At 51.8% G+C, this 21,567-nt stretch overlaps 1 protein-coding gene across 1 annotated transcript; it reads right to left on the minus strand.

The window, feature by feature from the left end:
* Positions 1–1,420: 1,420 nt before the first annotated feature.
* On the minus strand, positions 1,421–21,386 carry Abcd1 (ATP binding cassette subfamily D member 1). The gene is made up of 10 exons (XM_058582478.1): positions 20,035–21,386; positions 16,958–17,138; positions 10,701–10,837; positions 10,462–10,630; positions 9,375–9,473; positions 6,523–6,664; positions 5,894–6,039; positions 3,208–3,292; positions 2,876–3,001; positions 1,421–2,771 (listed from the first exon to the last, which is right to left on the minus strand). Exons 1-10 carry the CDS (start codon positions 20,932–20,934, stop codon positions 2,537–2,539), a joined length of 2,220 nt encoding a protein of 739 aa, XP_058438461.1. The 5' UTR covers positions 20,935–21,386; the 3' UTR covers positions 1,421–2,536.
* Positions 21,387–21,567: the final 181 nt, after the last annotated feature.

Below are 21,567 nucleotides of genomic sequence, written 5' to 3' on the forward strand. Positions count from 1 at the left end.
GCGCAGTGGCACACACCTGTAATCCCAGCAGCTTGGGAGGCTGCAGCAGGAGGATCATTAGTTCAACGCCAGCCTCAGCAATTTAGTGAGACCCTGAGCAACCTAGCAAGATCCCGTCTCTAGATAAAAAATAAAAAAAGGCTGAAAATATGACTCAGTGGGAAAGCATCCCTGAGTTCAATCCTCAGGACCTAAATGAATGAATGAACGAATGAATGAATAAATAAATAAGCAAGCAAGCAAGCAAGCTGCGGATGTGCCTGAGTGGTTAAGTGCCTTTTGGTTCAATCCCCTGTACCCCTCCCCAAAAGGTACACCTTCGACCCATTTCCTTCCTATCCCCCCAGTTCTGGCAATTACTGATCTGCTTTGTGTCTCCATGGATTTGCCTATTGTGAACATTTCATTTAAGTGGAATTATATAACACGCAGCCTTTGGTTGTCTTAGGAAGCATCACGTCTTCAAGATTCATGCTTGCAGGAGCGCACTAGCGTTTCCTTCCCTTTTATGGCTGAATGATATTGCATTGTGGATATGCCACATTTTGTCCACCCATCTGTCAGTGGACACTTGGCCTGCTATGGATATTCATGTTTTCCTGCATGGCTGTTCTCGGTTCTCTTTGGTGCAAGGCCAGGGTGGGAGTGCTGGGCCAGCAGGAATTCTGCTCAGCTTCCCCAGGCTGGCCACACTGCTCTCCTGCCACCCCTTCCATTCCCAGCAGCAGTGTGCTCTGGTCTTTCACTGACTCTCCAGATGAAGTCTCATGGCCTGCTTTAGGCAGAACAGAACCCCATGCTCGTTCCACCTTGGAGAGAACTCTTTGGTGGCTTCTTGCTGCCTCCAGGCAAACTCCAGGCTCCTTAGGAAGACCTACCAGTCAGCTCCTCCTTCCCCCCACAGGCCATCATACCCTGTATTTTGCCCCCATTCACTACTGCTGGGCCTTTGCACAAGAGGTGGTTCCCTCTTCCTAGAAGGTTTAGAAGCACAGCACCCCTGCGTTGTGACTCAGCCTTCCCTGCTGCTCAGGACTGGCCAGGGTTGAGCCCTCCTGCTTCTTGGCAGCTTGCTGGCTTTCCACAGCATTCCTCTCCACAACTCCTCCTGAGTGACTGGGGGTAATCCCCTCTCTCCAGCACCAGGCTAAGTCCTGCTTTGGCTCAGTCAATATTTTTGTGAAATGTCATTGTCAGTTCCCCTGCCCCAACACCATGTGAATGTAACCCAAGAACATTTCCATTCAGAGAGTCATCCAGAGAAAGCACTGAACCTGGCTTCAGGTAGAATAAAGGTGGTGGCTGAGGCGATTTCTCCCTGAGGGCCTTGGGAAACTAGGTACACTCCTTTCTCAAATTGTCCCACAGCCAACCTCTTGCCCTCCTCCCCCACAACAGGACACAGGCAGGGAGGCGACACTGCATTTTCTGTAGGATGTTTTTACTGAGGGGACTAAGGGGGGTGCCCCCGCCCACAGGCTGAGGGCCCAGGAAAGGCACACAGCGGTGGTGGGGTCTCTCTTGGCAAGGGCTGGCTTGGTAGAGACAGCACCCCCTAGGACCCCTCTTTGGCACTGAGCAGGAAACACTGTGCCCTTACTCCCCCTGGCAGGCAGAGCACGCCCCCCAGTGGCGGCTGGCAGTATAGGCTGGTGGGGGGGCCAGGCTTGGCACCCGTGGGAACAGGGCCTGTGGCCTCAGAGGCTGGGCAGCTGGAGGGACTGCGCCTGGTGGCCTCCCCTGCTGGCAGGGTGCTCACATTGGCAATTTAGATGGCTACAAACAGGGAATCCAATAAATTAGGCTGTAGAAGGAGAGAAAGCAAGGGAGTGAACCAGCCAGGCTACATTCTTGTGGCTGGGAGGAATGCTGAGCCATTCTTTCTCCCCAGGGCTCTATGCGACCACCATGGGGGAGAAGATGCACGCATGGGACTGGCTGGCCCTGGGCCCCATCTGGTTGCTTCTATGGCAGGAAAGATGCTTCCTGGAACAGGGGCCTTGGCTGGCTACCCTGGAAGGTGGCAATAGAAGGAAGGACCATGGGGTCTGCAAGGTATTGAAGAGGTAATAACAGGAACTTGAATTTCAGGAGGCAGATGACACACAGTCACCAGGCTTGCCAAGTCTCTGGCTGTGGCAGTGAGCAGGGGCCTGAGGGGTCCCTGATTGCTTCCTGTGTATGGCTCAACCATACATAGGTGCAGGGTCAGGACTGTGGGCTCACCACCCCGCCCCCAGAGAAAAGTAAAGGACTTGCTGCCCTGAACAGGACAGTTACTGTAGAGCAGCCCCCAGAGTGATAGACAGTTGGGGGCAGGAAGTAGGGTGCCACCCTCCATTCCTACTTGCCTGGGGGTGGTGGTATGGGGAAGAAGACAGGTTCCCTGGGGTCTTCTACAAAGGGCAGACCCCCAGCAAGGAGGCCAGGAAGAGGTAAAGGCATGCAGGGCCTGTGAGGACAGGGTGGGAGCTGCAGTTTCCTTCATGTGATCAGAGAGCCTGGGGAAGGGGAGGGCCAAGGGACTGGGTCCTCATCAAGTGGGGACACCAGGGCCTGGGAGGCTAGCTGCTGGGGGCTGCTGGGGGGCCATGGCCTCTCCCAGGATTTGGCGGAGCTCCTGGAGGCGCCGCTGCATCTTGGGAATGCCAGCCAGCTGCTGCTCCAGACGCTGCTTCTCCTCGGTCAGGCTCAGGCGGGCAGCTGAGTCCAGCTTCTCGAACTTCCAGCCCCCCTCCCCATCAAACTGCAGCAAATGTGTGTGGTACTTCCTGGCCGGGAGAAGGACAGGGATGTTTGTGGGTAGCTGCCCTCCCCTCCTTGGGTGGCAGCCCCATCCCCCTCCTCCAAGAGTGGACCTCTCTGAGGCACCTACCATAGGGAGGGCCGGTGGGTAATGGAGAGCAGCGCGATGCCTGCATCCTTGGCCGCCTGGAAGATCTGGCCTTCCACGTCTATGCTTACAGCACTGGTGCACTCGTCCAAGAGGGCGTACTTGGGCCTTGGTGGAAGATGGCCAACAGAGAGACATTGTGGCCCTCCATTGCCAACCCCTGACCAGGCTCCAACCCCACCCAGCTACGTTCAGGGTAGAATCAAGGCTCCTCCTGGAAGGTGCCTTTGACTTGAGGAAGGCCCTAGGGAGCACCAATTTCTCTCTGTTACTGGCTTGGACCACCCCAGATGGCCCGACCACCAGAGGCTTACCTGTGGTAGAACATGCGGGCCATGCCGATTCTTTGCTTCTCACCCCCTGACAGGACATCCTTCCAGTCACATATGGCCTCCCAACCTGGCCAGAGGGCAAGGAGCTCCACTCAATTCAACAGGACCCAGTGCATGTGTGTGAGGGGCAGGGATGCTGGGGCTTATGCAGGGAGAGCTAGGGTAACAAGGATGATGGAAAGACAGGGCACATTTGAACCCCAAAGGAGCTTGTCCAGTTGCCTACTTCTGCTGTGTCCTTGTCTGTGATACTTTAATAACTGAAAGAGTTGGGACCAGAATTCTTCCTCCCCAAAAAGACATATTACAGTTCTATTTCTGAGAATGCAACCTTCTTCGGAAATAGGGTTAGTGCAGGTGTAATTAGTTAATATGAGACCATTAGGGTGGTTCTAATCCAATATGACTGGTGTGTTATGAAAAGGGGAAGTTTGGACACAGAGACAAGCAGAGGTGGAAGACAGTATGAAGAGACAGAGAAGATGGCTTCAATTAGCCAAGCAGAGAGGCTTGGAGCAGATTCTTCCCTCAATGCCTCAGAAGGAATCAGCCCTGCCAACTCCTTGAACTTGGATGTCCAGCCTCCTGAACTGGGAGAAGATGCACTTCTGTTGTTGAGGCTCCCTATGTGTAGCCCCAGTGGGGTGCCAATGAAGAGCTTGCCAATACCTCCTTCAGTGGGCAGCAGATGCCCATGGCAGAGAGCCCCAGGGATGGACAGAGTGGTCTCCCCTGAATGGAGCTCCTTGCTGGAAGGACTGAGCTACATAGCATGGTCTGGTGCCAGTGCCTTGGCAGGGCTTCCAGGTTGTCTGAGCAGGCAGATGAGTAGGGTGATTTGTCAGGATGGTTGTGCAGAAGGGGTGCCTCCTCTCCTATCATCCATCTGCCTTCCCACAGGACTAGAAGTTTTGCCAGGGCACGTGGCAGCTCAGAATCAAACCATCAAGATTCTATTTTCCACTGGGTACCCTGGCACATGCCTGTAATCCCAGGGCCTTGGGAGGCTAAGGCAGGAAGATCACAAGTTCAAAGCCAGCCTTAGCAAAACCAAGACGCTAAGCAACTTAGTGAGACCCTGTCTCTAAATAAAATACAAAATAGGGCTGAGGATGTGGCTTAGTGGCCAAGTGCCCTGAGTTCAATGCCCAGTACTCCTGCGTCCCCCAAAAGAGTACTTTCTAGCTTGCCCTGCAGTGAGGTATTACTGTGTGACTAAATTCTGTACAATGGGATAGGAATGTGAGTGTCACACATGTGGCAGCTGATGGAACCTTCTTTGAAAGATAGAAGGCAAGCCTCTCCCCTCTACTTCCTTTATCTCATAGTAGGGGACATGTATGTGATGGCTGCCCCAGCTGTCTTGGATCATGAAGTGACTTTGGGAATGGAGGCCATACATAATAGAATAGCCTGGATTCCCAGAGCCTGCACAGAGAGGGGCCACCCCCTCCAACTGTGGCCTACTTTTTTTTGGGACTCAGCACAGTAGGCTAAACTTTTGAGTCACTATGGGACAGCATAATTCTGTTATAGCTAAACTCAGTCCTAGTAGGTTGTGATGACTAGCCACAGGTCCTAGGCCTTCAGGGGCACCACAGAGGGCAGGAGCAGGGATGTCCTTCCAGGTTGAAGGTGGCAGGAACAAAAGAAGTAAGGCCAGGCCAGGGGAAATATGGGGATGAAGCTCCGAAGTGAGCAGAGCTGCAGTAACCTCACCTCTTGTTCCCCTTTTCTGTATGGGCAGGTGACAATACCTGGGGAAAAATCTTCCTGAATCCTCATACCCCCTGCCATTTTTTGAAAATGCACTAGTGCTCCTCACAGGAGTTATTGCATTTAATGCTGCAGGTGAAGAGTCAGAGAAGTGAGGTCTTTGTGCAAGGGCATCTTCTATCTAAGTGGGGGAGGCAGGAAACGGAACCCAGATGCTTAGACTTCATTAAGAAACTCAGCAATAGCCTCCATTCTGTGCCTGTAGTTGGGCAGCCCTCTCTTTCTTCCCCTGGGCACAATGGACATTGCAGACAAGCACTGTCCCTCCATAAGCCTTTTCTTCTCTGAAACAACTTCTTTTGCCAGCTGTCCCTCCCTCCTAAGGACTCTTCCAAGAGTCCCCTCTGACTCTGCTCTCCCCATCCACATTTCAAGCCTCTGCATACACAGCCTGGCCAGAGCACTCGCCCATTGCCTGGAGGAGGGCCATCTTGTTGAAATGCAAAACTAACCTGTCACTTTCTCTGACTATACCCTTCTAAGGGCTTTTGATGCCTCTCAGGGCAAGTCCAGGCTTCCATGGCCCACTGTGAGCCAGCATCTCCCTGCCACAGAGCCTATGCTATACTCTGCCCTGCAGTCCCTTGGTTCCCAGGTTGGGTGACTTTTTAATGTTCCACGGTTCTTGGCTCAGGCCTCTCTTCTCTGAGAAAGGGTGTCCGGGGCTCCTAAAGAGAGCCTTGTTGAAAGTCCCCTTGGGGCTACCTGTTTACTGCCTGTCCTTCCTGGTAGGTGGGGCTTGCAGCAAGCACTTTGGACTCTTATTTGCTGAGATTATCCTCATCCCCCTGGGCTGGGGGTGGCAACAGGTTCCCCATCAGGGTCTTGGAACAAAGGGCAATTGATTGCTCCCTGCAGTGGATGATAAACTGGATAGCAGCCCCACCCCTACCTCCTTCCCGCTGCAGGATATGGTGGAGGTGAACGATGTCCAGGATGGCTTCCAGCTGCTGCTCGGAGTAGCCCTTCCTCCGCATGTCCTCCACTGAGTCCGGGTAGATCACCTGGTCACGCAAGGAGCCCACGGACATGTAGGGCCTGTGGGAAAGCTGAGTGTTCACTGAGGGCAGCGTGGCCCTGTTTCTGTGAGGGTGTCTGTGCCTGAGTGGGCTCTATGGTGGCCCTGGCTGAACACAGAGCCTTCTAGGTGGTACATGCCCACCATGCCCATACACCCACCCACACTAACATGCGCACCACACATACATTAACGTGCAGGCATACAGTGTGTGTGCACCCCCCAACATCTGTGGGTACCCGTGCACCAACCCTCCCACCCAGATCTTAAATGGACAGAGCGGATGGGGGTGGGAAGGGAGGGCACAGGCCTCATAGCCCCTGACCAGCTCAGAGATAATGTCTTGTATCTTTTCCTAAGGGGCAGATTCTAATATTTCCCTGGACCTCTGTTGTAAGCCTCCCAGTGCACAGGTGGGAAGAGGTGGGGCACAGATATCTGGGAACAGGGCTCCATCTCCAGCAGCCTGCTGGGGAGGCCTCTCCTGTGGCTGGCTTCCTTACCTTTGTGGGATGTAGAACATACGCTGGGGTGGGGGCTTATAGAGTACACCACCGTACGTGGGCCAGAGCCCGCCCAAGATCCGGAAAAGAGAGCTCTTGCCACAGCCATTGGGGCCCGTGATGAGCAGGTGCATGCCTTCTTCTACCTGCAGAGGCAGCGAGGCAGCAGACTGTGACACCTAGGCATGGGCCTCCTTTGTCACACCCTGTGGCTTCCTTCCTAGCCTCAGAAGGCTCCCTCTGTCCTAGGCTGGCAGACAGGCCATTCTCAATCTTTTGGTAAGGGATTTTAGGATCAGAGGGATGGGGTCCAGCATCCAGAGCCCTAAACGAACACCTGGCCCAACATGCAAGGAAATAGACAAGACCTGGTCCTGTTCCCTAAGGTCCCAGTATGCCCAGAAAGCACAGGCCAGCACAAGAGGAAGGGTGTGTTCCAAGACAGTCAATGTTACCCTAAATTCCACTTCACTGGGAGTCCAAGCACAGGATCAAGAGCCCCAATCCCTTTTAGGAGCTGCCCAGGGCGAGACACTTTCCTTACAGTTCTCACTTACAATCCAAATCTCCACTGCCCATCTCCCTGCCCCCATAGTCCTCTTCACGTCCACAGGTGCCAGGGGGACACAAAATGCCTCTGTGGCCCGTGGGCTTAGCATCAAGCACGTCAGAGTCCTCCAGGTTCCTGGTTAGCCTGCTGCGTTATCTGTGCTGGACTTAGGGAAATGTGGTGCATAGGAAGGAGGGGTCAGAGTGCAGCGAGGCTCTGTCCCAGCCTGCCAGATTCACAGTGAGCACCGGAGCTGGCAGGTGTTAGGGAGAGCCCAGGGCATGGAGTTAGGCACCCTGGAGCAGAGATTCCCTGGCCACCACCAGCATGGTCACACATTGTGTCTTCCCTCTCTCAGTGTGTGTTTCCTTATCCGTGAAAGCCACAGATAACAACACCATGCACAGGGCTCCTGGGAAGATTTAAGGTTCTAGCATTTGGTTTACTTTGGGCAGTGTAATGAGTCAAATTTTGTCCCCCAAATTCATGTGTTGGAATCCTCACCCCCACTCCCTCCGAGTGTGACCTTATTTGGAGATTGGGTTGTTGCAGATACAACTGGTTAAATTAACAGGCAGTCCTACTGGAGTTGTCTCTCATCCAACAAGGCTGGTGTCCTTACCAGAAGGGGAGATTTGCACACAGACACATGCAGAGGGAGGACGTCATGTGAAGACAGGTCGGGGTGGTGCAGCAGAAGCAAAGGAACGCCTAGGATTTGCTGCAAACCAGAAGCTGGGAGGGGCCCATGCCAGATTCTCCCACACAGCCCCCAGAGGGAACCCATCCTGCCAGCACCTCAGCACCTTGATGTACACATCTGGCCTCCAGAACTGGGAAGAGTCCATTTCTGGTGCTAAAACCACCCAGTCTGTGGTAACTTTGTAGGCCAGCCCCAGAACATTCACACCATCATGTGACTCTTAACTCCAGAGGGCAAGAGGAGACAAGAGGGCTACAGGATCACTCAGGACTCTGCCCCTACTCTTCCACCCGCCACTGCCCCTTCTCCCCTGGCCTTGTTTTCTAACCAGCTGTGTCCCTTTTCACCTCCGGATCTTTGCCTCCTTGGGCTTCTTCCAGGTTAGCCTGGAAACCACTCATCTTGGATCCACTAGCAACTGGCTGCTTCCCAGCCCCTAGAGTGACCAATACTAGGGGTGATGTGGATCACATCACTGTGTTGTGCTACGTTGGATAGTGACACATGCCCTGCCTCCATCTGGCTCTCAGGGGCCTTCTCCCATCTTCGTCCCCTCCAGGCCTAGGCACTCCCCCCTCCTCTTGCCCTTCCCTGCAGGAACATGGCAGGCCCTGGTGCTTCCTCCCTCAGTCCTTTATTCCAGTCATGTCTACCCATCCTCCTGTCTGTGACTCCTAAGTGAAGCTTCACTGGACCTCCACTCACCCCTAGGATGGTGACTATTATTTTTTCAGCCCCTGCTATACTCTGGACAGCTGTCTAATTGGGGTCCTTTGTAACACTGTAGTGCCCCCCAGAGTGAGGACACCTTGAGGGCATGGGCCTCCTAATTTATCTCTGGTTTCCAGTACTCAGCCCAGAGTTCAGGGAACATTGGTCAAATGAATGAAGAAAGGAATGAATCCCTCTTACTTCCTCCCCATTCCCCTGCTCATTCTTCCTCTTACTCCATTGCTCAGTAGATGGTTTAGCTCCCAGAAACTCCATTCCACAACCTCTCCAGGGCCTGAGAGCACTCCTCAGTGAATAGCTCTGTGCCCACCACATAGACCCTGTACAGGGAGCTTCTCAAAGCAGATGGGACAGGTACCTAGCCTGGAGAGCAGAGGGCCCCAGATAGAGAGAGCAGCAATCTCCTCCCCTGCAGCTGGAGTGGAATGAGAGCCCCCAAGTCTTGGCTCTTTCAGGATGTTTGGAAGCTGGCAACAATCAGACCAAAAACACTTGGCCAATCTTGGTGACAGTTAGTCTCTTTTATCAGCTCTGACTCTATTGCCTCAGAACACAGAGGCACATTGGTCTCTCATCTTGACCTTGACCCATCTGCCATGTACATCTGGGGACAATGGCTACTGCCAGCACAGTCAGATGGGAAGCCAAAGGCTTGGGCTTGCAGATGGCAGATGGCCAGGACCCAAAGCCATGTATCCTGGACCTGTCAACTAAGTCTACGTGATAAGCACTTCCTCATCAGGCACGCTTTCCCTGCTCAACCTGTGATTTTTATTTATTTATTTACTTATTTATTTGTGCTGGAGATGGAACCTAGGGCCTCACATAAGCCAGGCAAGTACTCTATCACATTCCCAGCCCACTGACCTACCCTGATGTTGAGGCTGGCCACTACGACCTCTCCTGTGGGCGTGATGATGGGGATGTTCTCGCAGATAATCCCCTGCTCCACGTCTACTACTTTGCCTGCAGAAAGAGTGCAAGGAGGGAGGATAGGCAGCAGTGTTTTGGTGGGTTCTGTGTGCCCCTGGCTGCCCTCCCTTGCTTCCCCAGTAGCAATCCAGTGTATATTCAATTGGCATGGTGCAGTACTAGGTCCTTGGGTAAAACAGCCAGGCCTTCTGACAGGCAGATCTCCCCTTTCCTAGTGTCTAGTACTGTGTGTGGGCTGCCACCCTGTGGTCTTCTTGGAACCAGTGGCATCGAGTGTCTACTCCTGCTCTGTGGCTCTACCCTCCTGGCACCATGTCAAAGCCAACTCCAATGTCCAGGTCCCTCTTCCTATTGTATTATTGTAATCTGACAGCTGGCTAAACTCTCGCTCCATGCTTGCACACTGCCTTGAATTTTCTCTGGCTGCCCTTCATGGATGCATGATCCCCTACACTCAAGGACTACCTGCCTTTCTCTCCTCTCTTCTCCTTCCTCCTCCTCCCCTTCTTCTTCTTTCCCTCCTCACTTCCTTCCTTTCTTTGATATTGGAGATTGAATCCACGGGTGCTCTACCACTAGTCATATCCCTAGCCATTTAAATTTTTAATTTCGAGATAGAATCTCTCTGAGTTGCTAAGACTGTCCTGGAACTTGCAATCCTCCCCTGACTCAGCCTCCTGAGTACCTGAATTATGGGCATATGCCACCATGCCTGGCTACACACCCTTGTCCCCACTTTCTTAACCAATAATTCATCCAGGGCACTCAGGAGGCTGCATTAGCAGTCTGGCTGGCAGCAACGACTCTAAGAAGGCACGTTGCTGAACCAGCATCTCTCCTGGAGAAACCCTCCCTAGGGACCCCACTAAACCTGGTGAAAGTTTTCAATGACCCTGCTGGGAAGCCCTCTCTCCTGGATAGACTGGATAATCCCTGAGTGTCAGGATGGGAACAAAGCCCAGGCAGCAAGTAGTGAGGCAGGGATGAGAGGGGGTGCTCTACGTGGGGGAGACCACCATACCTTGGATCTTCAAGGGCCCTTCCACACGAACACCAGATCGTACCATGGTCCCACACCATGCCTGACTGTCCTCTGTGTCGCCTGGTCTCTTGAAACGACAGTGCTGGACATCTTCAAATACCTGGAACATCTCATGAACCCGTGCTGTGTAGCCAGCTAGCTCTGTCACCTGTAAGAAGAGCAGCATGGACTTAGCTCTGGCCAGCTATTGGCAGGGGTGGGGGCTGTGCTGTGGTTACCTCCTTGTAGGATGACATGATCCGCTCAGTGGCATCTGCAGCAGCTGTGAGGAGGTTGCGGGCAATAGTGAAGGCTTCTGTGCGCTCACTCACAAGCTCTTCCTTCTCCAAGGCTGCCTTCTTCATGTCTTCCGAGTCTGCCCACCAGTGGAAGGGGTGGAGGAGGAGAGACAGTGGAAAGTCAAAATGAGCCACCAGGGGAAAGAAAGCTGGATACATACATGCACATAAGAGTGATCCCTACCTCACACCAAATACCAAAACTAACTCCAAGGGGATCAGAGGTTGATGTGTATAAGAGCTAAGTCTATAAAATCAGAAGAAAACAAAGATAAAACTTCATGTCTTTGGATATGGCAACAGTTCCTTAACTATGACATCGAAAGCACAAGTAACTAAAGAAAAATAGATTAATTGAACAGCACCAAAATCCAACACTTCTGGACACCAAAGAACATCATCAAGAAAGTGAACAGGGCCAGTATGGTGGTGAATGCCTGTAATCCCAGTGACTCAAGAGGCTGAGGCAAGAGGATCGTAAGTTTGAGAGCAACCTCAACAACTTAGTGACACCCCAAAGACTTAGTGAGACCCTGACTCAAAACAAAACAAAAAAAGTTTTAAAAGGGCTGGGGTTGTGGCTCAGTGGTTAAGTGCCCCTGAGTTCAATCCCTGGTCCCCAACCCCCTTCCCCCAAAAAGGACTGGGGATGCAGCTTGGTGGTAGAGCACTCTGGGTTCAATTCTCAGTACTGCCAGGAAAAAAAAAGAAAGAAAGAAAGAACATAACATACGCACTGGGAGAAAATATTTGTAAGCCACATATCTGGTAAAGGTGTAGTATGCAGAATACATAAAGAACTTCTACAACTCAACCAAAGACAGACAACCCAATCAAACAACCAGCAAAAGATCTGAATAGATATTTGTCCAGAGAACGTATGCCAATGGCCATTAAGCTCATGAAAAAAATGTTCAACATCATTAGTCATTAGGGAGATACAAACGAATACTACCCAGAGATAGCACCTCATCCCCACAAGTGTGGCTATAAAATAGGGAAATAATACGCACTTGCCAGGATGAGAGGTTGGACCCTTATCCACTGCACATGGGAGATAAAATGGTGCAGCTGCTCTAGAAAACAGTATGGCACTTCCTCACAAAGTTAAAACTAGAATTACCAGAGGACCCACCCAGGAATTTCATTCCTAGCTATATATCTACGAGAAACAAAACTGTATGTCCACATAAAAATGCTCACAGCAGAACTATCCAGTATAGCCAAAAGGTGCAAACAATCCAGATGTCCATTGGTGGATGAATGGATAAAGAAATTGTGGTACAAGCTGGCAATGGTGTCACATGTCAGTAATCCCAGCAACTCAGGAGGCTAAAGCAGGAGGACTCCAAGTTTGAGTCCAGCCTCAACAACTTAGTGAGACACTGTTTCATAATAAAATAAAATTTAAAAAGGGCTGGGGATGTAGCTTAGCAGTAGAATGCTCCTGGGTTCAATCCCCAGTACTGCAAAGAAAAACATATATACACACAATGGAATATTATTTGGCTATAAAAAGGAATGATGTACTGATTCATCTCATCACATAGATGAACCTTGAAATAATTATGCTCAGTGAAAGAAGCCAGTCACAAAAGGTCACATATCATATGATTCTATTTCTATGAAATGTCCAGAATGAGCAAATCCATAGATTGAATGTAAATTAGTGGGTGTCAGGGGCTGGGCAGGGAAGGATTAAGGAATGAATGATAATGGGTCTGCAGATTCTTTTTAGGGTGTAAAAATGTTCTGTATGTAGATAGTGGTGATGGTTGCACAACTCTGTGGATATATTAAAAAACCCACTTAATTGTCCATTTTTAAAGGCTGATTGATCCCAGTGCAGTGGTGCATGCCTGTAATCCCAGATATACAGGAGAGCAAGGCAAAAGGATTACAAGTTGGAGGCCACCTGGGCAACTTAGCGAGACCCTGTCTCAAAACAACAAATAGAAATGGCTGTGGATTAGGTCAGTGGTAGAGCACCCCAGGGTTCATTTCTCCAGTACCACAAAAAAAAAAAAAAAAAAAAAAAAAAAAAAAAAGGCTAAATTACATGGTCTGTTAATCACATCTCAATAACTTTAAGAAAGTAAGTTACAGGAACATGACTTTGTTTCTTGACACAACCAGCTCCTCTCACCTGGACTGTCCCAGCCCCTCTGTACTGTACCATATCAGCCTCTGGATTTCCTCATCTAATGCCCAGAGCTGTCTTTGAAACATGAATATCTCACTTCCTGACCTCCCTGGGGCCCATTCTCCCTCATGGCCCTTTGAGCTATGATCTCTGACCTCTGTGGCAATGGCTATCTTGTTTGCTCCTAAGAACTGCTCCAGTCTGAACCTGCTTTTCTGTCAGTCTAGATCCCACTGTATGCCCTTCAACCATGCTTGACCTTGGGAGTCTCCAGAGGGGCAGGGTTTTTACACAAGTAATCTGGAAATCTGGCAATGAGGAGTGTGGGTGGGTGGGTAGTGAGCAACTACCAGAGAAGCTCCAGAGCCCAGGGCCCCTGGGACTGAACTGGGAAGGAACACTATCCAAGGACATATGTGATCCTGAAGTGAGAGCCTCAGAGATCAATGACAGGGAGGGGAGGAAAAGGGATAGTGCAAGGGGAAAAAATAGATGGACAGAGCACCTCACATTGCCTACTGGGGCCTGGCCCAGGAAACCAGGTATATAAACTGGGTGTGGGGTAAATATTAATTCTCCAAATCTAAGGTCCTGAGCCTTTCTTCCCACAGTGCCCTCTAGGAAGGGTAGGAATACAAGTCCTCTTCCTCAATGTCCTGATAGAGTGGACAAAGGGAAGGGGTCCACAAGTCTGGCACCTTCCTGGAGACAGAACTCACACAGCTAACTGCCCCCTGCAGGTCCCTTTTAGTACCTTAGGAAGCTGAAGGCCTGGCTGCAGCAGAGCAGGCCAGACCTCTGGGCTGGAGTGGGTGATAGGTTGTGTTCCTTTCCTGGGCCCTCCAGGCCTGTCACATAGGCTTATCTAAATCTTCCCTAGTAGTTAAGTGCCTGTCTTCTCCCACTGGCTCTCTTTGAAGCACCTGGAGCCCTCACTTGCCTCCAGGTACTAGGGGTACTGCAGGGATAAAACAGACAAACATCTCTACCCTTATACAGCTCTCAGTGGAAGGCGGGGAGAAAGGGAGGAATTCCACAAAGAAGTGACACATGCTGTTTGGGAGAGGGGAAAGGAAGGAGAGAGGGATGGTGGTCAAGGCAGGCCTTGCTTACCTGATACCTGGGAGCAAAGCTCTGGCAGAGAAAGGGACAGAGCCTCAGGGGCAGCAGAGGAAAGAACATTCCTAGCAGGGCACACAGCAGGCGCAAGGACCCTGAGTCCATGAATGCGTGGTATTTAGGAAAATAACAAGGAGGCCCCTAAGACATAAGTGGGGCCAGCAAGGAGGATGGGAACATTCTTTGTATATTTTCTAAAGGTTACTAGCTATGAGGGCCAGGTGGCAGGGGCAGGAGTTCACTCTTTTTTTTTTTTTTTATACTGAGGCTTGATCCCAGGGGTGATTTACCACTTTATTTATTTATTTATTTATTTACTTACTTACTTACTTTGGTGCCAGGGATTGAATTCAGGATCACTTGGCCACCGAGCTACATCCCTAGCCCTATTTTTATTTATTTTTTTAAATATTTATTTTTTAGTTGTACTTGAACACAATACCTTTATTTCACTTATTTATTTTTATGTGGTGCTGAGGATCAAACTCAGGATCTCGCATGTGCAAGGCGAGCACTCTACTGCTGAGCCACAACCCCAGCCCCCTAATTTGTATTTTATTTAGAGACAAAGTCTCACTGAGTTGCTTATCACCTCACCATTACTGAGGCTGTCTTTGAACTTGCGGTTCTCCTACCTCAGCCTCCTGAGCCGCTGGGATTACAGGTGTGTGCTACTGCACCCGGCCCCTTTTATTTTTATTTGAAGACAGGGTCTTGCTAAACTACTGAGGCTGTCCTTAAACTTTCCATCCTCCTGCCTCCAACTCCTGAGTTGCTATAATTATAGATGTGTGCCACCACGCCTGGCAGTAACTTGCCCGTCTTTGCATCTCCTACAAGCCTAGTTGGTTTCCTCATGTCTGGCTCCATGTGCCATGGGCCAGGTATGCTGGCTGTGCCAGGCACCCATGACTGAATCAAAGCGTCCCTTTGCATGTAGAACCCCCAGAGTCAGATTTCTTTTCTGGAAGGGAGGGTTGGGGGTGGTGTCACCCAGAGAGGGACACAGAGCTGAAGGTATGCAAGCCCCAAAGTGAAAAAAAAAGAGGGAACAAAAATAAGAGAGACTTCGGTTTCTAAAACAAGTCAGGCTTAGATACATATATGTATAACTGAAAACCCTCTTATCAAACTAGCTAAACTAGAACACCTTTTAAAGCAGAACTGTGCTTGAAAGAAAGCAGATTCGGGAAGAAGACAGGGAGTCTCACCAACCTTGCCTGGGTTCTAGGTGCCCTGAGCAAAAGGTCTTCTCTAAGAATTGGTAATTATATGTCTGGGCTTCAAATGAACATTGCCTCCAAGCCCTGGAACCACCCTCTTCCTGCCCAAGCTGAGAGCTTAACATGAACATGACCTACAACTAGTTAATTACCCCTGGTGCGTGTGCCCAAAAGAAAAGAAGAGAGGCACACAGGAATTACACCCTCCATGGACGCCACAGCTATTCTCACAAGGGAATGATCCACCATGAGTGAGGACCAGCAGGGAAGATGATGGTGGATTAGACCCCCAAGAACTTCAGATCATCAAGTCTTTGGATAGATACTGTGAAATAAGCATGACTAATATGATATGCAGCATAAAAGGAGCAGACAAAAGAGGAGCAAATAAGATACAAAAACAGTTTAAAATTTCAATCTGAAAAGTTCTATTTTCAAATTTCTATCTGAAGTAGAATCAAATAGAACTTATAGAAAATAGTCAATGAGAAGTAAAAAAAAAATTCAACTTAGATGTGATTAAAAACTGGTGAGCTGGAGAATTAGTGAGCAGAAAGAACACTGAAAACCCTGAATTTTCGAAGGATACAGAAGTCTCCAGCAGGAGAAACAGAAACCTACACCTAAACGCAGAATGCTACAGGGAAAGAGAAAATTATAAAGGCACCCAGAGAGAAAATGGAGGTTACTAACAATTAAACCAATCACAGATTTTTTTTTTTCCAACAGTAATGGAAGTGAGTCGACAATGGAATACCGACAGAGGGCTGAGAGAAATTAACTTTCCACCTATATTTCTGTACCCAACCTAAACTTAGCTCAGGAATAAAGACAATTGCAGACAACAAAATAATTGAGAATGTCCCAGGTTGAAATGCATCCTGAAAGAACTTTTTAAAAATGTCTACCTGGAAGAAGGAAATGGAACATGGAGAGGCAGACTGAGGTATAATGACTGAATGCCAAGCAGGTAAGTCTACACACCCAAGGGACTTTGCTTCATTTTCCATTTAGCTGGTGGCAGCTAAAGCATAGCTAAGAACAAAAACCATGTGAAACCAAACTTCATGCTGAGCTGTGCAATGGGGATTGGTTCTCTAAGGTCCTATGTTCTAAAGTCTAGGAAGAAGGGAGATATTGATTAACCTGAGACTTAGAAACTTCTCAAGAGTAACTACTGAAAGTCTGAAATTAAAATGAATGAGCTGCAAACCAGTAAAGGAACAAAATGGGAACAAAGACAACCTGACCAATAACAGGATGGGCTTACTGCTCCCCCAAAAGGCTTCAGGGAAGAGAGATAGATCTCTATCCTCTGAAACCTGCAAGAACTACTTTAGAGGTGGGAAAACCAAGGCTGGGCCCATGAAGGGGCTCACCCAAGGTACTCTCCAAATCCTCCCACCTCCAAGTTACAGTTGGGCTGAGGACAGGTGGGCAAGGGTGCACGTGCATGGTGGAGTGGCATGCAGTGTTCCTGGGTTGTGGTCCCAGGCTCGGTTGGGCAGTACAAGGAATGTGCTGGGTGAATGGCAACAAGGAGCTATGAAAAGAGTTTGACTTCTGGTAAATCTTATGATGCCATCAGGGGCTCAACATCCCCAGTCAAATGGGGAGGCGGCCAGCTGAGCACTGGGTCCTTGCAAACCTAGCACCCAGTACTACAGGAAAAAACGGACCCTGTCTCATTTTCCCAGAGCCCCGGCTCTCACCTGACTCTGAGTAGCCAGTCGCAGTGATAATGGGGACGGCCACCATGAGCAGGCCCGAGGCACTCCACACATACTTCATGAGGAATTGCTCCAGCATGACGTACCACAGACGTTCCAAAAGGATGAGGTTGATCTGCGAAGCCAGGTTCTGGTAGGAGTGCTGCAGCTGTGCCAGCTCCACCTGCCAGGATGACACATACCAAGAGGCCCTGTGGCAACTCCTGTGGGGGTGATGGTGAGAATCTCCAAGTACTGCTCACACATACTTCACCGTTTAATGGCCATGACCAGGCTAAGAGGTGGGGGTTACAATTGGGGTGAGGCCATGTCCCAATGTGGGTAGTGGTGATGAGAAGGGACTGCCTGAAGTCATAGTGTAGTACCTGTCCCCTCTTCCCACTATCTCTGTAGCTAGTATACTCACCACTCCCCTCTCTGTACCCTGGGTGGCCTCTGCATGAGGGGCTCTGGACTCCCTCAGCACCACCCCCATCAGCTCTAATTTTTCTTTCTTTTTTTGGTACTGGGGATTAAACTCAGGAGCACTTAACCACTGAGCCACATCCCCAGCCCTTTTTGATACATTATTTAGAGACAGGGTCTCACTGAGTTGCTTACGGCCTACTTAAGTTGCTGAGGCTGGCTTTGAACTTGAAATCTTCCTGCCTCAGCCTCCTGAGCCACTGGGATTACAGGTATGTGACACCACACAGGCTAGCTCTAACTTTTCTACCCTAAACTAAGCAAAGAGCAGTACAGGAGAGCAAAAGGTAGTGCTCTTGGCTTTGACAACCTCCGGCTACTTTCCAGGGTTCCTCTCCATGAGAAACTTGCACTGCTTTTTCCCACCCAAACCAGGAGGGTATGTTCCCCAGCGGTCTGCATCCCAGCCTGGTTCTCCCTCCCTCAGCAATGGGTAGGCCCTTGTGCATTGGCTACTACTTCCTGCTAGGTCAGGATTGGGTAGGTGCCTCTGTAGGGAACTGAGTGGTAGCAGCAGTCAGATAGGTAGGGGAGGACAGAGGTGTTGGAAAGTGCTTCTGGCAAGGTGGCTACTGGGTCCTATATTTTCTGGTTCAGTACAGGTACACATGCCTTGGCCCTGACTCCCATGCTTAACTGATGCCAAGTGCTTTCACATCTATTTGATTTACACCCATATCACAGCACATGTATTCTCATGTCCACTGTAGGACACTGAGGCCCAGAGAGACAAAGTGCTCTGCCCAAGCTCACATTGCCTGAAGGAAGCAGGCAGTACAGGAATGTGGAACACACCGGCAGGGCTGTTAGGAGAACCAGATTCTTATAAATGATGCTTTGACTTGTTAAGAAAGGTTTACTTTGTTCTCAAGCAAGAGGTTGTGTGCATGTATGTGTATTTAAATGAGCAGCCTCATTGAAACCCTAGTAAAAGGAGAATACTCTGCTGTTCGGCCATTGGAGTAACCTTTCCCAGTCCGTCACTTCTGTCCTAACCTGTTGATCTGAACCCAGGCCCTTGTCCATGGGACATCAGCCAGTGGGACTTGAGTGAGCTACATGTCTGCACAGCAAGGGCAATCAACCCACCTCTGGGGGCCTGTCACCCCACACAGCTTTCCAGCTGAGGCCTATCCAGACTGGCCAAGAATGCACACAGGGCCCTCCACCCTGACAAATGAATGACTTCCTGAAGCCAGGGCCAGAGGAAGTCCTTCAAAGAACCTGCCCCTAGCACCTGGTGCTGCTCCCATAGCTAAGCTTTTCTCAGGCCCAATTTCCTGTTCCTGAAGTGATTGCGTCTCCTCTGAGCACCCTGATGATCCAGGCTCGTGCTGGGAGTTGGCAGGAGTGCCAGCCAAGGCTGACGATGTAGCTGCAGGTGATGTGCCAAGCACCTCACCCAAGGCCATGGCTGCCTGCCAAGGCCCTGCAGCCTGGCATGCAGGAGAAGAGGGAAGCGGGAGAGGGGATACTGAAGAAGGCCAGGCACTTTTCTCCTAATCTGAAACCTGATCCCACCTGGAATGTCTCTGAAGTTCAGAGTTTAGGGACAAGCCCTTTTAAAAAAAAAAAAAAAAAAACAGATGCAACCCTGATTCTCTACTTGATGTGCAACCAATGAGACAGGGTCCTGGGGCAAGAGGCCACCTGACCTAGGGAATATACACTGGCCTTTAGGAGTTGGATGTCACCGCGCCCCTCCCCCCAAGGCATTCAGGAACCGAAAATGGAGTTGCAGAGAATAAGACCTGAGGCAGCTGCAACCCCAGGCACGAGGAAGGGGAGGGGCTGCAATGATAAAGGGAGCATTGGCCTGGAGTAACCTTTCCCAGTGCCTGCCCATCGGCGTAGGCCCACCAGGGAGCCTTGAGCCTGGGACCTAGGCGGAAGGGCGGCCACGCTGGGGGCAGGGCTGCTGCCGGGTGGGCAGGAAGTGTGTCCTGCCGCGGTGGCGGCTGGGGCTAGGTATACACAGCCCAGGGCTGCGGGTAGGAGGCTAAGTTGGTCTGTAACTCGGCAGACCCACGGCCTTGGGCCTTGACCCTGAGTGCTGCCACGGCCTCCACCGAGTGGCTGCTGAGCTGGGCGATGCTCGTTAACCTCGGCTTGGGCTGAGTCATGCCCGTAATGCCGGCCAGCTCTGGTGGACGCCAGCCTTCAAAGGGCCCTGGGAGAGGCTGGGCAGCAGGCTGCGTCCTACTGTCTCTGCTCCCAGATGGCAGGAGTCTCCTCCTGGCTGGCTGCAGCATTGGGGTGAGCCAGAATGCTAGCGTCTCAAACCGCTAGGATCTGCAGCTCCAAGTCCAGGGCAAGCTCACCAAGGTAGCAAAGCAAAGAAGCAGAAGTGGATCAGAGTTGCACAGGCAGCCAGCACAGGCCTGCTCCTACCCGGTTGTCCTGCTTTTCCTTTTCTGCACCTAAGACCACAGCCATCCAAGGCCTCACCCATCCCCAGGCCCCTTTCCATGGCCCACTGCACCTTTAGCATCAGCCCCAATCAGCCCTGGGCTTTCCCCACCCTGCGCAGCTGGCTGCCCTGGGCCTCCCAGCTGCATGCTCTATTACATGCCCAGTGCCCCAAACTGCCCCACCTCATGGCCCCCATAGAAGGCGATTTCTTCCGAGTTGGCCACTACACGAGAGTGCATGTAGCGCAGCTCCCCCTTGCGACGTGCCTCCTCTGCCACCAACTCTCCAAACTTGGGTGAGAAGGCCCTTAGCACGTTGGCCGTGAGGAACACCACGAGGCCAGCAATGGCCGAGGGCCAAGCAGTACCAGCTCCACGTGAGCGGGCCGCACGAAGCAGCGTGTAGGAGGTCACAGCCACATCCAGGAGTGGCTTGGTCAGGTTAGAATAGAGGTGGGCCACAGAGGCAGCGAAGGCCACCACATCCTCTGTCAGAGACTGGTCAGGATTGCGCAGGCGCCCGTCCATGTTGCTCACTCTATAGTAGGTCTGCTGGGAGAAGTAGAGGCTGTAGGCGTGGGCCACCAGACGGCTTCGGAAAGACAGGGCCAGCTGACCCTCCAGGTAGCGAATGGCGCTGTTGATGAAGGTGGCAGGGAGAGCGATGAGGAGCCACTGTAGCAGCTGCCAGCTGAAGGCCCGTGGGTCCTTGCGCACGATGCAGCGGGCCAGCCGACCGTCCAGGCGGGCCACATATACCGACAGGAAAGTCCGGCTCACCAGGGCAGCAGAGTGCAGTGCCAGCAGCGCAGTCTCCCGGCACAGGACTCGAGGGAACAGCAGCCGCAGAAGCACCAGGAGCCGCTGCAGAAATACTCTGTTCATGCCAGCCTTGGCCGCTGTGGCCCCCAGGGCCTCTTGCGTGGGGTCTCCAGCCGGCACCTGAGGGCCCCTGGACGAAGCCAGGCACTGGCGCACCAGAGGGTAGATTTTGTGGACTCCGTAGGCTGTGAGGGCCAGGACCACAGCTGTGCGCCTCAGCATGGTCACCCGCGAGGGCCGTGGGGTGGAGAGCACCGGCATGTCACCTGGACTGGCAGGCACGCTTGGGGCTAGGAGTGATGCCTGAGGCAGGTGCTGGAAAGGGCTGTTGCTGACCCCTAGGCTCGTTGTCTAGGCAACTGGTAACCTTGCAGTGGTCCCTAAGACTGTCGCTTTAGGCCCTCGGGGTGGTCCTAGGGCCCCTGATGTGGGTGGGCTCAGGGCCCTCCAGGGTCGCGGCCTCTTCACGCAGATCAGATAGAGGAACTTGGCTTCCCTCTCCTGTCAATCCCCTAGCCCCTGAGATGAGAGCCTCGAGAGATTCTCGGGCGGAGGGTATCTCTTCCCCTCCTCCTCCTCCCCTGGTGGCGCCCCTTCTCGGGGCACGGGGTGCGTCCGTCCGCTTCGCAGCCTGGCTGAAGCGACAGTGACTCCGCCACCGGCCCAGAATCCCCACCCATCCAGCCCTCCCCAGGGGCGAGCCAGGGGAAGGAGAGGAGGCGGAGGAGGGGCGAGAGGCGGAGTCCAGGCGCGGGGCGCCCCACCCCGTTCTCGCTGCACGCCGGTCCCGCCCCCCACCACAGAGACGAGGGACGACCCCGCTGGCTAGAGCAGTTGCCCTTGTTTTCCCGCCAAGGCTCCGCCCCACCCCGCCCCCTGTGCATCCAGAGTGCC

This window comes from Marmota monax, unplaced genomic scaffold, assembly GCF_021218885.2.
Source record: "Marmota monax isolate L192 unplaced genomic scaffold, Marmota_monax_Labrador192_F-V1.1 WCK01_AAM20220418_F8-fsc00142, whole genome shotgun sequence".
Classification (NCBI taxonomy): Eukaryota; Metazoa; Chordata; class Mammalia; order Rodentia; family Sciuridae; genus Marmota; species Marmota monax.